The sequence below is a fragment of the Lithobates pipiens genome, unplaced genomic scaffold (genome assembly GCF_037356315.1).
Source record: "Lithobates pipiens isolate NorthernLeopardFrog02 unplaced genomic scaffold, aLitPip1_a1.2 Scaffold_16, whole genome shotgun sequence".
NCBI classification, from domain to species: domain Eukaryota; kingdom Metazoa; phylum Chordata; class Amphibia; order Anura; family Ranidae; genus Lithobates; species Lithobates pipiens.
The window spans coordinates 549,797,699-549,812,269 of NW_027507748.1; the positions used below are offsets into that span (position 1 = coordinate 549,797,699).

The 14,571-nt window shown below is 45.5% G+C and overlaps 1 protein-coding gene across 1 annotated transcript in view; it reads right to left on the bottom strand.

Moving 5' to 3' along the window:
* CDK2 (cyclin dependent kinase 2) overlaps nucleotides 1-14,571 on the bottom strand; it is a 50,750-nt gene that overhangs the window by 22,728 nt on the left and 13,451 nt on the right. Inside the window, exons 3-4 of the mRNA XM_077483424.1 lie at nucleotides 1,982-2,102; nucleotides 415-585 (exon numbers count right to left, since the gene is read on the bottom strand). Coding sequence (XP_077339550.1) covers nucleotides 415-585; nucleotides 1,982-2,102 — 292 coding nt within the window. The remainder of the gene's footprint in view (nucleotides 1-414; nucleotides 586-1,981; nucleotides 2,103-14,571) is intronic.

Genomic DNA, 14,571 nt, shown 5'->3' on the forward strand with positions numbered 1-14,571 from the left:
ATGTTTAACAGAAGCTGGTTGCGAGACTGCAGCTGTACGTTTAGCAGGATCGTGTGTACCCAGCTTTACCTGCATTTTCAGATTTTACATTGAGCTGTGCACTCATTAAAGCCTATGTTAAGTTCATCATCTCTCCCTAGACTGACATGAGTGAGTACACGAGTGCTGTTTCAAGCCTATTAAAATCAAAGGAGAATACACATTTATATTCTTGTTACTGCTACAAAGTTACAAACTGCTCCACAGAAAACCTGCGCAAAAACAAAAGCCTATGAACCAATTCTCCTTGGGAGAAATATAAAGAAAATCTATTTTCTGATGCTCCGATCATAAATAGTATCTGAATTGTAGAGCTGGATCAATTTTCTAAACTTCTGATGAACCTTCTTAGACAAAAGGATAAACAGTACTTACCTCATGTGTGTAGGTTCTCACAGGCACCCCAAAGGCCCGGGCAAGGCCAAAGTCTGCAAGCTTTATAGCGCCATCTGAATTTATTAGTAAGTTTTGCGGCTTCAAGTCACGGTGTAGAACACGGTGTGAATGGCAGAATGCCAAGCCTTGCAATAACTGGAACAGGTAACTCTGAAAACATTATAAACATTTCAGAATAGGAAGCAAAAAACACACCGAATCAATTGTAATCCTAACTAAAGAAAACTTGCAGGCAGTGCATTAAAAGTAGACCTAAACCCTTTTACTATGGAAATCTGCTCGTGCCAGTAATTTAGTATCCCTTTTCTGAAAGTGTTTAAATACATGGAGTCACTAACCAAGAACTAGCATGTAGCCACTGATTTCTCTAGATACCCAAGAGGGTCTGTAAATTTTATTGAATGGGGTGTGTGTGTGTGTGTGTGTGGGGGGAGAGAGAGAGAGAGAGAGAGAGAGAGAGAGAGAGAGAGAGAGAGAGAGAGAGAGAGAGAGAGAGAGAGAGAGAGAGGGAGAGAGGGAGAGAGGGAGAGAGGGAGAGAGGGAGAGAGGGAGAGAGGGAGAGAGGGAGAGAGGGAGAGAGGGAGAGAGGGAGAGAGGGAGAGAGGGAGAGAGGGAGAGAGGGAGAGAGGGAGAGAGGGAGAGAGGGAGAGAGGGAGAGAGGGAGAGAGAGAGAGAGAGAGACTCTAGGAACAGCAGATATCGCGGCTGTTGGTCACGCACATTGGTTTTGGCGTTGCGGGCATGCAAGCACCCCGTATCGCTCTCAAATCGGTCAACGTACACCTACTTCAATTCCTGCAGCTGTGCCAACCTGCTGCAGTACAATTACGCCACCTGGTCAACAAGCAGTTAAAAATGCCTGTAAATGAAACATGGCTAAACACCAGTCACCACATTTAAAAGCTGTTACAGGGATTTGGCGTTTCAAATGCCTCTGAACGCATTTTTTTTGCTTTCCCTTCTGATCTCAACTGTGTACATGTACTGATAAGATAACAGGGGAGAGTTCAGGGTCAGCTGAAAAACTCCCAACTGCTCCTATGGCCTCATGTACACTGCTGCTGGTAAACATTTAGGAGCAGTTTGTCATTCACTCAACTACCCCTGAACTCTCCTCTGTGCTATCATTACATGTACACAGGGTCATTTACAGTAGTTTCTAGGCAGTTGAGTTTAGATATGGGTTAGATAGGCTTTTTTGGAACGCAAAAAATTAAAAAATTTTAGAGGCATTTTAAGCGCCAAACGCTTCTAAGCGCATTAAATCGCATCTAGCCGTGATTCGTTTACAGGAATTTTATTTATTTTTTTCAAAATAGCAAATAACTTTTTATTTTAAATGCTTATAAAAACACAAACGCGGCAAAACTGACGTTTTAAACGTGGGTTACCACCTGTCAAGTTAAATTGTTCGGGAGAGGTTGTAAAAACGTCCTGTGTACATGAAGCCTAAACCCCGTTTATCAGCAGCTTTGTACATGAAGCCTTAGGAATATGTCAGACAATAAACCACATTGGTCTTTAGTTTTAGTAGAAGAAAACTCACTTTAACAAGAGCCAGTGGGATTCCTGTGATAGTAGAGCCATCCATAAACTTCTTCAAATCTTGGTTGAGAAACTCAAATACAAGGTAGAGTTTATTTTCCGTGTGAATTACATCCAATAGCCTAAAAATCATATCAATAACAAAGTCAGACACAGAACGACAAAATACACTTTATTTTCCATATGTTCTATCGGATATCATCCTGTACTAATGGCTCACAGGTACAGAAAAAAAATGCATAAAACACTAGTTTACATAGAAGAAAAGAACTATACTGTGAAATCTGTGCAATGTCAGCTAGCAGTTAAAGATCTCCAATAGAATTATGTGAAGCAATCTACCCTTATGCCGCGTACACACGACCGGACTTTTCAACATCAAAGGTCCGACGGAACAATTCCGGCAGACCATTCGATCGTGTGTGGGCTGCAGCAGACTTTTGATTTGCAAAAGTCTGACAGACTTTAGAAATGGAACATGTTTCAAATTTTTCCGCCAGAACTCCGCCGGACCCAGTTCCTACCGAGAAATCCGCTCGTGTGTATGCTAGTCCGACGGACAAAAACTGACGCGAGGGCAGCTATTGGCTACGAACTTCCTTATTCTAGTCCGGTCGTACGTCATCACGTTCGAATCCGTCGGACTTTGGTGCGATTGTGTGTGGCCAAGTGCGTTCATTCGGGAAGTCCGTCAGAACTCCGTCGAAAGTCTGTCGGACCTAGTCCCTCGTGTGTACGCGGCATTAGAATTTTTTTATTATTATTATTATTATTAAACACAATTAACTTTCAAGCTGTGTCTGCTTACAACATTTTTTTTGTTACTGGTCCAGTAAAAAAAGCACAGAATTCTAGAACTGGTAAGGCATTTCATCTATCAGGCTTTTGGTGTTGCTTTGTAAACTGGAATGGTTCCCCCCCCCCCTCTCTCTCTCTCTCTCTCTCGCCTTAGACCCCTTTCACTCTAGGGTGCTTTGCAGGCGCTACATCACTAAAAATAGTGCATGCAAAGCGCCCCGAAAGTCACTGCTGTCTCTCCAATATGAAAGCCCCAAGGGCTTTCACACTGGAGCGGTGCACTGGTAGCACGCTAAAAGTCATGCTAGCAGCATCTTTGGAGCGGTGTATACACCGCTCCTGCCCATTGAAATCAATAGGGCAGCGCGGCTACACCACCGGTGCCGTAGCATCGCTTTTCGATGATTTTAACCCCCTCAGCCGCTGGGGGGGGTAAAAGCACCCTGCTAACGAGTGTCGCCACAAAATGACGGTAAAGCAAAGCTATTACCGCCGGCGCACCCACCGCCCCAGTGTGACAAGGGGCCTTACAGCCACTGGTGATGTTAGGAGTGAAATATGACAGGTAGAGGTGGCCCAAAATGAAAATTGTGGTGCCGAAAATATATACAGGTGCATCTCAAAAAATTTGAATATCATCAAAAAGTTCATATATTTCAGTATTTCAATTCAAAAAGTGAAACTCATTTTATACACATTACAGAGTGAAACGTGTATATTTCAAGCATTTCTTTCTTTTAAGTTTTGACGATTATGGTTTACAGCTAGTGAAAACCCAAAATTCAGTATCTCAGAAAATTAGAATAGCGTGAAAAAGTTCACTATTATATAGACTCATGGTGTCACACTCTAATCAGCCAATTAAAGCGGTGTTCTGCCTGGGGAAAAAAAAAAATGTAAAAATTAAAGTCGGCAGCTACAAATACTGTAGCTGCTGACTACATATATGGACACTTACCTGCCCAGGTGTCCAGCAATGTCAGCACCCTAGCCGATTTTTGGAACAGCTGCTGCTGCCACCATCTCTACTAAGGGGGAAACAGTCAGTAAAGCTTTCCGGTTTCACAGCCGGTTCACTACTGCGCATGCGCAAAGCGTGCTGTGCTAACTGGCCCGCGGCAGAGGAGAGCTAAACTTTTGAGGAACAGCGCAGCGGTGCAGGGAGGAGGAGACAGATAAGCGGAGGTTCCACTTTTGGGTGGAACTTCACATTAACTCAAAACACCTGTAAAAAGGTTTCCTAGGCCTTTAAATGGTCTCCGTCTGGTTCAGTAGGTTACACAATCATGGGGAAGACTGCCGACTTGACAGTTGGCCAGAAGGCAGCCATTGACACCCTCCACAAGGAGGGCAAATCACAAAAGGGTCATTGCTAAAGAAGGCTGTTCACAGAGTGCTGTAGCCAAGCAGATTCAGTGTTGAACGGAAGGAAAAAGTGTGGTAGAAAAAAGGTGCACAAACAACAGGGATAACCGCAGCTTTGAGAGGATTGTAAAGTTTTTTTTTTTTTGTTTAATAAATGTTTATTAAAGATAAACAACAAACATATACTGTTAAATCCACATACAGCACCCAGTCCCATAAACCAGGGGGCAGGATTAGTAATTAGCATCAGAGCATCTTAGGAGGATTGTAAAGTTAAGTCCGTTCAAGAAATTGGGGAAGATTCACAAGGAGTGAACTATGGCTGGTGTTAGTGCTTCAAGAGCCAACACACACACACACACATCCAGTACATGGGCTACAACTGTCGCATTCCTTGTGTTAAGCCACTCCTGAAACAGAGACGTCAGAAGCATCTTTCCTAGGCAAAGGAGAAAAAAGGATTGGACTGTTGCTCGTGGTCCAAAGTCCCCTTTTGGTGAAAACCAGAGTTAGACTTACCGGTAACTCTGTTTCTAGGAGTCGTCCAGGACAGCACTAGAGAGATAGGCTCCACCTCCAGAGGCAGGAAACACAAACCAGATCTTTAAAGGGCGGTCTCCGTCCCTTCCCCTTCAGTCTTGTAAACGAGAACTTCCCCGGAAACGGCTTCTGTAACGACAAAAACACTTGTCCAGCATTATAACAGCATATAGGGAGGGAATCCATGCTGTCCTGGACGACTCCTAGAAACAGAGTTACCGGTAAGTCTAACTCTCGTTTTCTCTAGTCGTCTGTCCAGGACAGCACTAGAGAGGATCAACGAGAACTTACCAGATTAGGGGGGGGGACTACCGCTTGAAGGACCTTTCTCCCAAACGCCTGGTCTTGCGCTGAGATAAGGTCCAATCTGTAATGCTTCATAAACGTCGAGTAGCTTGACCAAGTTGCTGCTCGACAAATTTGTTCTGGTGTTGCTCCAGCTCGCTCTGCCCATGAGGTCGATAGCGCCCGTGTGGAGTGAGCCATGGGGGAAAAAGGACATTCCATTTTCATTCCTTTGTAGGCTTCTACAATAGCTTGTTTGATCCACCTTGCAATTGTATTTTTTGAAGCTTGTGACCCCAATTTTTTACCCGCATGTAAAACAAATAATGCATCTGATTTTCTAATGTTTTTTGACATCTCCAGATATTGTAAGACACAGGCTCTCACATCCAGTTGGCTGAACTCTACCTCCTTAGGATTAGTGGGAGACCCACAGAACGAAGGCAAAACAATTTCCTGTGTTCTGTGGAATTTTGTCACTACTTTGGGTAAAAAACCCAGGGTCCATGCGCAACAACAGCCTATCCTCAAAAATTTGTAAAAACGTCTCTTTCACCGAAAGTGCCTGAAGCTCGCTAATGCGTCTGGCTGTGGAAATAGCCACTAGGAACACCGTTTTAAGTGTGATCCATCTCAAGGAAGGTTCTTCTTCCAGAGACTTTTTTACCCATCCCTGTAACACAATTGACAGGTCCCATTTGGGTAAAATTTTGAAAGGAACAGGTTTAATCCTGGTCAACCCCTTAAAGAACCTGCTAACTAGTGGGTCTATCGCCAGAGGTTGATCCAAAAAAACAGACAGGGCCGCAATTTGTACCTTTAAGGTAGTAATGGCCAGTCCCTTATCCACACCGTCTTGTAAAAACTCCAAGACTGTCGGGATACTTATAGACACCTTTTTAGTGTCCAACCATGAACAAAAAAACTTTCCAGTACTTAACATAAATTGCTTGGGTTACCTTCTTCCTACTAGAAAGAAGTGTTTTAATTACCCTATCTGAGAGTCCCTTAGACTTCAAGGAGACTCTCCAGACGCCAGGCTGATAATTTTAGGGTCTGTAGTTCTTGTAGCAGAACTGGACCCTGAGACAGCAGATCCTCTCTCTCGGGCAGTATGAGGGGAGGTTCGTCTGTCAGGCCCAGCAGTACCGAGAACCATGGTCTCTTCGGCCAATACGGAACCACTAGAATCAATGTGGTCCGTTCCTGCAAAAATTTCCTCAGGACTAGAGGAATTAGCTTGAATGGGGGGAAGGCGTAGCAAATGTGAAATGCCCAGCTTTGTGCCAAAGCGTCTATCCCTTTTGCCCCTGCCTCCCTCTCTAGGGAGAAGTATACTGGGACCTGGGTGTTCGCTTTCCTGGCGAACAAGTCCACTTCCGGAAGACCCCATTTGCGTACTAACATCTGGAAAATCTCCCTGTTTAGTGACCATTCTGATTCGTACACCCGGTGTCGACTCAGAAAGTCCGCCAGGTGGTTGTCCACCCCTTTTAGATGGACCGCTGAAACCGATTTTAGGTTTTCTTCTGCCCAATGCATGATCGTACTTGTTAGCTTGATCAAGGACGGGCATCTTGTTCCTCCCTGCTTGTTTAGGTAGGAAACCGCCACTATACTGTCCGAGAGAACCTGTACATGGTGGTCCTTCAGATCCCTGGCGAATACCCTTAAGGCTTCCCAGACTGCCTGCAACTCCCTCAAATTGGCTGACCTCTGGGACTGTGTCTTCCCCCAGCATCCTTGGGCTACCTTCGACCCCAAGTGGGCCCCCCAGCCCCAAGCACTGGCATCCGTGGTGATGCGAACAGACACTGGAGGAGACCAAAGACCCCGTACTAGGTTCTCTTCTCTCTTCCACCACCAAAGAGACCTTTTGGTCTTTGAGGATAGATGGATAGTCCCGTCCAGGGACTCTTGTGTCCCGTCCCAGCTGCTCAGAATATTGGCCTGGAGACACCTGAAATGAGCTCTTGCCCAAGGAACTGCAGGGATTGTTGCCACCAATAGGCCCAATCCTGCCATAGCTGACCTGATGGAAATTGTCTGATTGGACTGCAAGAAGGTTACCATCTCTTTCACCTTTATCACTTTTTCCCCTGTGAGGAAGACTTTCTGTGATACTGAATCCACCAGAAAACCTAGATACTGTAAGGCCTGTGTTGGTATCAGGTGTGACTTCTCTTGGTTTATCAACCACCCCAGCCTTTTTAGGCAAGAGATAGCTACCCTCAGATCTCCCTGCAGTTGGAGCTTTGAGGGGGCAAAGAATAAAAGGTCGTCCAAGTACGGTATGACAGCGATCCCTTTCAGTCTTAGGGGAGCCAATGCTTCTGCCAGGACCTTGGTGAAAATCCTGGGAGAAGAAGACAGACCGAATGGCAGAGCCCTGAATTGGAGGTATCGAATCTGACTTCCCCAAAGAATCGCTATCCTCAAATACTTTTGAGAGTCTTCTCGAATCGGGATGTGAAGATACGCGTCCCTTAGATCGAGAGAGGCCATGAAACAATTTGGAGGGAGTACTGATCTCACTGTAAAAATTGTCTCCATCCGGAATTTCTTGTAAGTTACCCACTTGTTCAGTAACTTCAAATTCAAGATCAACCGGAATTTGCCTGACGGTTTCCTTACTACAAACACGTGTGAATAGAAACCGTGATTCATTTCCTGTGGCGGCACTGGCACTAGAACCCTCTGATCTATTAAATCGCCAATTTGCGACAGCAAAGCTGACGCTTTCTGGGGGTCTTTGGGAGGTTTGGTCAGACACATCCTTGTAGGTGGGACGTGTCTGAACTGTATTTTGTAACCCTCCCTGATGATCCTCAGGATAAAAGGATTTGGGGTAGCGTATTCCCACTGTGGGAGGAACTGCCCCAGTCTCCCCCCCACAGGAACCGCGTCACTGGGATTTAGTGGTTTTTTTAGAAGAGGAAAAGAGATTGCTTTTCTGTTTTCCTCCCATCCACTGTTTCTTAGGAGTTGACTCCTTAGAGGTCTGTCCTTGTGACTGTCCCTGCCTTTGAGGACGAAAAAAGCGTTTACCTGTAGTCTTCTTAGATTTGACAGGAAAAGCCTTCTTGTCCGCAGTACGGTCCAGGACTTTCTCAAGGTCCTGTCCGAACAGAAGGTCTCCCTCAAAGGGGATGCCACATAACCTCACTTTTGAGGCCGAGTCTCCCGACCAAGACTTCAGCCAAAGTGCCCTGCGCGATGAATTTACGAGGGCAGCGGTCCTGGCTGACAATTTAACAGACTCCGCAGAGGCATCTGCTATATAGCCTGCTGCTTTATGTAGCATAGGAAGGGAATCCAGAATTTCTTTTCTGGAGGTCCCCCCTTCCAAGTGGCCTTGTAATTGTTCCAGCCAGACCTCCAAGTTGCGAGCCACTATTGTCGTGGCCATTGCAGGTTTTAAGTTATTCATGGTTACTTCCCATGACCTCTTTAACAGTACCTCCATCCTTTTATCCATGGGTTCCTTTAGAACACCCATGTCCTCAAAGGCGAGATCTGTTGACTTTGCACACTGGGAAAAAGCTGCATCTACCTTGGGCACTTTATTCCAAACACAAGAGGGGTCCTCGCTGAAGGGGAATCTCCGCTTCATGCTTTTAGGGAAAAATAATTTTCTCTGGCTCCTCCCACTCTTTTTTGATTGAGTCTATCAGTGTGCTATGAACTGGAAAGACCCTAACTGAATCAGTTTTTAGGGTCTGATACATCCGGTCATGCAAGGACAGGGAGACTGGCTCCTCTCTAATTTCGAGCGTCTCATAAATTACCCCCAGTAAGGCATCAACCTCCTCGAGTGAGAGCCTGTATCTGGGAGAGCTTGACCCTTGAACAGGAACATCTCTGGATGATGCCGCCTCACTTAGGCCATCCAGAGAATCAAGTTCCTCCTCCTCCGATTCGTCACCTTCTACTGGGGTGGAAGCAGAGGGAACTGCGGCTGGTTTTGGGGTTTCAAGGTTCGCTAACATTGCTTTGATGGACTCCATTTCTTTCTGTACTCCAGAAATCAAATCCTTACAAGCTCCCGTAGCTTCCTTATAGACCAATTTGTCTATGCATGGTTTACAAAGGGGCTTGGACCATCCTTCTTTTAATTTACTCATACATGAAGGACATCTCTTCTTCCCCCCTGACCTCTCTGGTTCTTTGGGCAGAGCCTAAGGCAAGAGAAGGAGAGAAGAAGGAAGGGAAAAAACAGACAAGCCAACGTCAGCGAAACCTTTAGCAAAGTAGGACGCCTTCACCAAACACCTATGTGCACCCCACCAACCGCTAACAGGATTCGCAAGACTCTTTAGTCCGGATCCTGTTTGAGAGAGGGAGGGAGGAAAAATACACCTGGACCATTTCAAAATGCCTATGCATTGATTAGTCCATTACTCCCCCCCCCCCTCTCTCCCAGCCCTGTAGGTACAAGACACCTCTGTGTTTGCCTACCTGAGCTGGTTCGGCTCCACTGCCACTCTCCACTGCATCCATTTTGATCGGAACACGCCTGGAGGCTTACCTTCGTAATGGCGATAAAGCAATGCAGCACGAACGCTTGAAGCACACGCCTAACCGCCTGGAGGCTTCCCTTCGTAATGGCGATAAAGCGATGCAGCGCGAACGCGCTGCGGCTTTTTAAAATAGCCGCCAAGGTCCCGAACGTCCACGCTCGCCGCGCGACCCGGAACCGGTAGTGGATTGCCGGAAGTCCTCTATCCTCCTCCTGTGATGCACAGGCCGGAACTCGAAGCCTGTGCCCGGCCCCCGCCTGACTTCGCGCCGAATTTTGAACCTATTGTCAGGTGGGGAAACGAACGCCCTCCCCGGGCTTCAGAAGGAGAACGCCGGTTCGAAGCTGCAGTCAACCCGACCGGAGGACTTCAAAAACGTCCGTTTACCAACAGGTAATCCGAACTCCTTCCCCGTCTCTTATGGGCTATCCCACCGTCAGGGGAAGGGGAGCTCCTGATCCAGCCTCCTCCTCCGGTGGAGGAAACACAAAGACTGAAGGGGAAGGGACGGAGACCGCCCTTTAAAGATCTGGTTTGTGTTTCCTGCCTCTGGAGGTGGAGCCTATCTCTCTAGTGCTGTCCTGGACAGACGACTAGAGAAAGTAAACTTTTGCATTTCATTTGGAAAACAAGGTCCCAGTGTGTGGAGAGGCACAGAATCCAAGTTGCATGAGGTCCAGTGGGAAGTTTCCACAGTCACTGATGATCTGGGGAGCCATGTCATCTGTTGGTCCACTGTGTTTTATCAAATCCAAAGTCAGCGCAGCCCTCTATCAGGAAATTCTAGCACACTTCATGCTTCCCTCTGCTGACCAGCTTTATGGAGATGCCGATTTAATTTTCCAGCAGGACTTGGCACCTGCCCACACTGCCAAAAAGTACCAATACCCGGTTTCATGATCATGGCATCACTGTGCTTGATTGGCCAGCAAACTGACCTGACCTAAATCCCATAGAGAATATGCGGAGTATTGTCAAGCAAAAGATGAAACTGACTCAACAATGCAGACAAGCTGAAGGCTGCTATTCAAAGCAACCTAGCCTTCCATAACACCTCAGCAGTGCCACAGGCTGATCGCCCCATGCCACGCCTCATTGATGCAGTAATTCATGCAAAAGGATTCCTGACCAACTATTGAGTGCATAATATACTGTACATGGACTTTAATAAGCCAACATTTCTGTATTAAAAATCTTATTTTTTTTTTTTTTTTTTTTTAACTGGTCTTTCGTAATATTCTAATTTTGAGATACTGAATTTTGGGTTTTCAGTAGCTGTAGGCCAGAATCATCCAAATTAAAAGAAAGAAGTGCATCATGCTGTGTATAATGAACCTATATAATATGTTTCACTTTTTCAAATTTAATTACTGAAATAAAATTAACCTTTTGATGATATTCAAATTTGTGAGATGCACCTGTATATTTTTATTGTTTTGTATAACAGTGCAGCTCTCTTGCCATGCAAATTATGTCTGCACTGCAGTGCATCGTGTACCAAAGAATAAAAAATATGTAATACAAAATTGATTGTTGCATGCTATTTAGAAAGAGATAATATAACATACTATCGAATACTAACTGGGTAGTGCATGCACTACCTGTTAGCAGGGCTCAAAATTTCAAGTCCTGAGCTACTAGCCAGGCCTCAAGGGTTACTTGCCACAAGTTGCCCCAACCCAAACCCCTACCCCGCCCATAAACATGCCTTCATAAATTAATTCATGCAATGACACTTGTTTTATGCAGAATTAAATGACAAAAATAAACAACTTTATCAGTGCCCCTAACCATAGCCACACCTGTGCAGAGGAAGAGTGGACAGCCAGTTCATGACTGGAACAGGAAAGCCGCAGGATCAGAGCACAGATAGCACGGTTACATTACAATTTCCTCCGCTCTGCTCGTTGTCGTCCAGGACAGCACACTGAAAGAAGAGCAAGTAGCTCAGGCCTACCATAGAGCAGGACAACAGCTTGTAAGACCTTCCTACCAAACGCCAGATACTGAGGTGACAGGAACTCCATCCTTTAGTGCGCCTCAGGAAGGTGCTCTGGCTTGTCCACATAGTTGCTCTGCATATCTGCTCCACTGATGCTATGGCCCTTTCTGCCCAAGAGGATGCCAGAGACCGAGTGGAATGTGCCTTAAGATTAGTGGGAATTGCCTTACCAGCCTGCTCATAGGCTACAGTAATGGTCTGCCTGATCCATCTTATGGCTGCCTTGGACGCTTGCTGGCCTTTCTGCTGGCCAAAAAAAAACTAAAGTGACTGGACCTTCTAAACTCCTTCACTCTATCCAAAAAAGCCAACAGACAGCATCTGACATCTAAAATGAAAGGAACTTTCTCTCCTGTTCTGAGGATTGGTACAAAACGAAGGACAAGCTCTAGAATTCTGCGATACCTTGAGGCTACCTTCGGGAGGTACAGGGGATCCTGCCCGTGCACAACCCTGTCCTCAAATAATAAATATAAAAAAAAGAGCTCTTTTATTGACAGAGCCTAGATGTCGCCTATCCTCTTGGACATCTTAAGGGTGAGTAAACAGTGCCCCAATTAGGGCTTCCAAGAGTAGCGTTAGGTCCCAAGATGGAAATTTGCTCATTTGCACCAGGGACTACCTAGCTCTAGCTGACAAAAACCTTTTTTAATAAGGGGGTCCAGAGCCAACCTCCTGTCCAAAAAAAAAAAAAAAAAAAAAACACACACACACACAACAAAACAGACAAGGCTGCGACCTGGACCTTGAGGGTCTTAGTTGCTAGCCCCTGATCCACGCCATCCTGGAGAAAGTCCAGGATCACAGGGATCTCTTGTTGGGAAGTCCCGTTCGCCTGGCACCAGCACGGAAAGACTCCCCAGACTTTGGTGTAAGTATGCCTGGAAACCAGTAGAGGTGCGCATCTTCACTGGTCTCACGATTCAATTACCTACTCCATTTTTTTTTTTTTTTAAGCAGATAAAAAAAAAAATAAAAAAAAAAAAAAAAAAAAGGAAGGAGGATACTCCCTGCATATAGCAGGACAAGGACATGGAAGAGTCCAGGATATGAGGGAGGGGTAAAAACTGAAGGATGGAAAAATCCATGAATAAGAAAGGAAGGATGAAAGTCTGGGGATGGAGGAATCCATAGTTAGAGGAATGGAAGGCCCAGAGGAGTCTGGAGATAGGAACTGAAGGATGGAAGAGGATGGTGATGGGGATGGAGAAATCAATGGATAGGAACAGAAGGATGGAAGAATTCAACGATAAAAATGGTGGTGCCGAGGGGGGACTGAAGGATGAAAGAATCAAAAGGGAGGGTGTTAAGATGGTCATCATGGAGTCCTGCAGGTGCGGAATATCAGGAGGTAGAGGATCCTCTGTGCTGTGTACATGGCAGGGTTGGGGGTGTGATGCCTCCTCCTGGAGTCCAGGAGATGTCACAGTGCTTTCTGTATAAACATTTTATTAAAGTGGCGTTCCACGCAAAAGTGAAACTTTCGCTTTAAAAAGTCTTAAGCCCCCCCCCACATGCCACAAACTAGCATGTAATTTTTTTTTTGGGGGGGGGGGGGGGGGGTACCTAGGTAAACAGCTCCCACCTCTGCTCGGGCTGCCTAGGCGGTCCCTTCCTCCATGCAATCTTCTGGGAAACGTCACAGGTCCCAGAAGATTGCCCGGCCATTCAGGACAGCACAGTGAGACATGCGCACCCAGCTGTGAAGCTGCAAGTCGTCACAGCCGGGTGCCCACAGTAGTATTGCCAGGGCCGCGGACAGGCAGGGGAGAGAATGGAGGGTTTGGGTGGCCACGTCGCTGGATCGTGTGCTACTTTTTTGTAGCTGCCGACTTTTAATAAACAAAAAAAAAAAAAAAAAAAAAAAAAAAAAATCGACTGGAACTTTACTTTGAATTAAAAATAATCTCACTCAGTTAAAAAGTGCACTAATCCGATGCACTACAGGGTACAGGCATTCACACACACACACACACACACTACTGGGAGGTCAGGAGGGATTAGAATCTAAAGCTGACAATCAGCCCTGTGAGGTTCTGTACTGTCTGTGCTGACAGTTCCCTGGTTTTCCTGTTTGCTCCTTCCAACACACTAGGAGTTAACACAGTGGAATGTGCAAACGGGGAGGCCGGGCAACTGTCAGCAGGGAGAATGTATGAGGTGTAAGTAGAGTACAAACTCATATGTTCTATACTTACTGATGTTAAAATAACCACTTGCCGACCAGCCGTTGCAGTTTTACTGCGGCAGAATGGCACGGCTGGGTGAAACGTTACCTTGCTTCATTTCGCCTTTTGTCCACTAGGGGCACCCGCAGCCAGTAAGTAGTGTACATGAGGTGTAAGTAGAGTACAAACTCATATACTCTCCCTGCTGACAGTTCCCCAGCTTCTCCCACGATCGCTCTTGACAGAGCAAGAACCGGATCTGTGTGTGTAAACACAGATCCCGGTTCTCTCAGGGGAGTAGAGACAGATCGTGTGCTCATACTATGTATGAACACCGATCTCTCTTCTCCTAGACAGTTCCATTCCCCCTAGTTAGAACACAAGGAGGGAACACAGTTAACCCCTTGATTGTCCCCCCTAGTGTTAACCCCTTTCCTGCCAGTGACATTTATACAGTAATCAGTGCATTTTTATAGCACCAATCGTTGTATAATTGTCAACTGTCCCAAAAATGTCCAATCTGTCCGTCGTAAAATAAAAATAATAATAATAATAATAATAATGCCATAAATCTATCCCCCTATTATTTAGACGCTATAACTTTTGCGCAAACCAATCGATATACGCTTATTGCAATTTTTTTCCAAAAATATGTCGAATACATGTCGACCTAAATGGAGGAAAAAAAAGTGGGATATTTATTATAGCAAAAAAGTAAAAGTTTAGGTTTTCAAAATGGTCGTTTTTTTGCTTATAGCGCAAAAAATAAAAACCGCAGAGTTGATCAAATACCACCAAAAGAAAGCTGAGTATGGGTCGTTTAGGTACAACATCACATGACCGTGTAATAAGTGGTTAATAAATCCTATGTTACAATCCATTAAAACGCCCCACTGTGCTTTTTATAAAATAT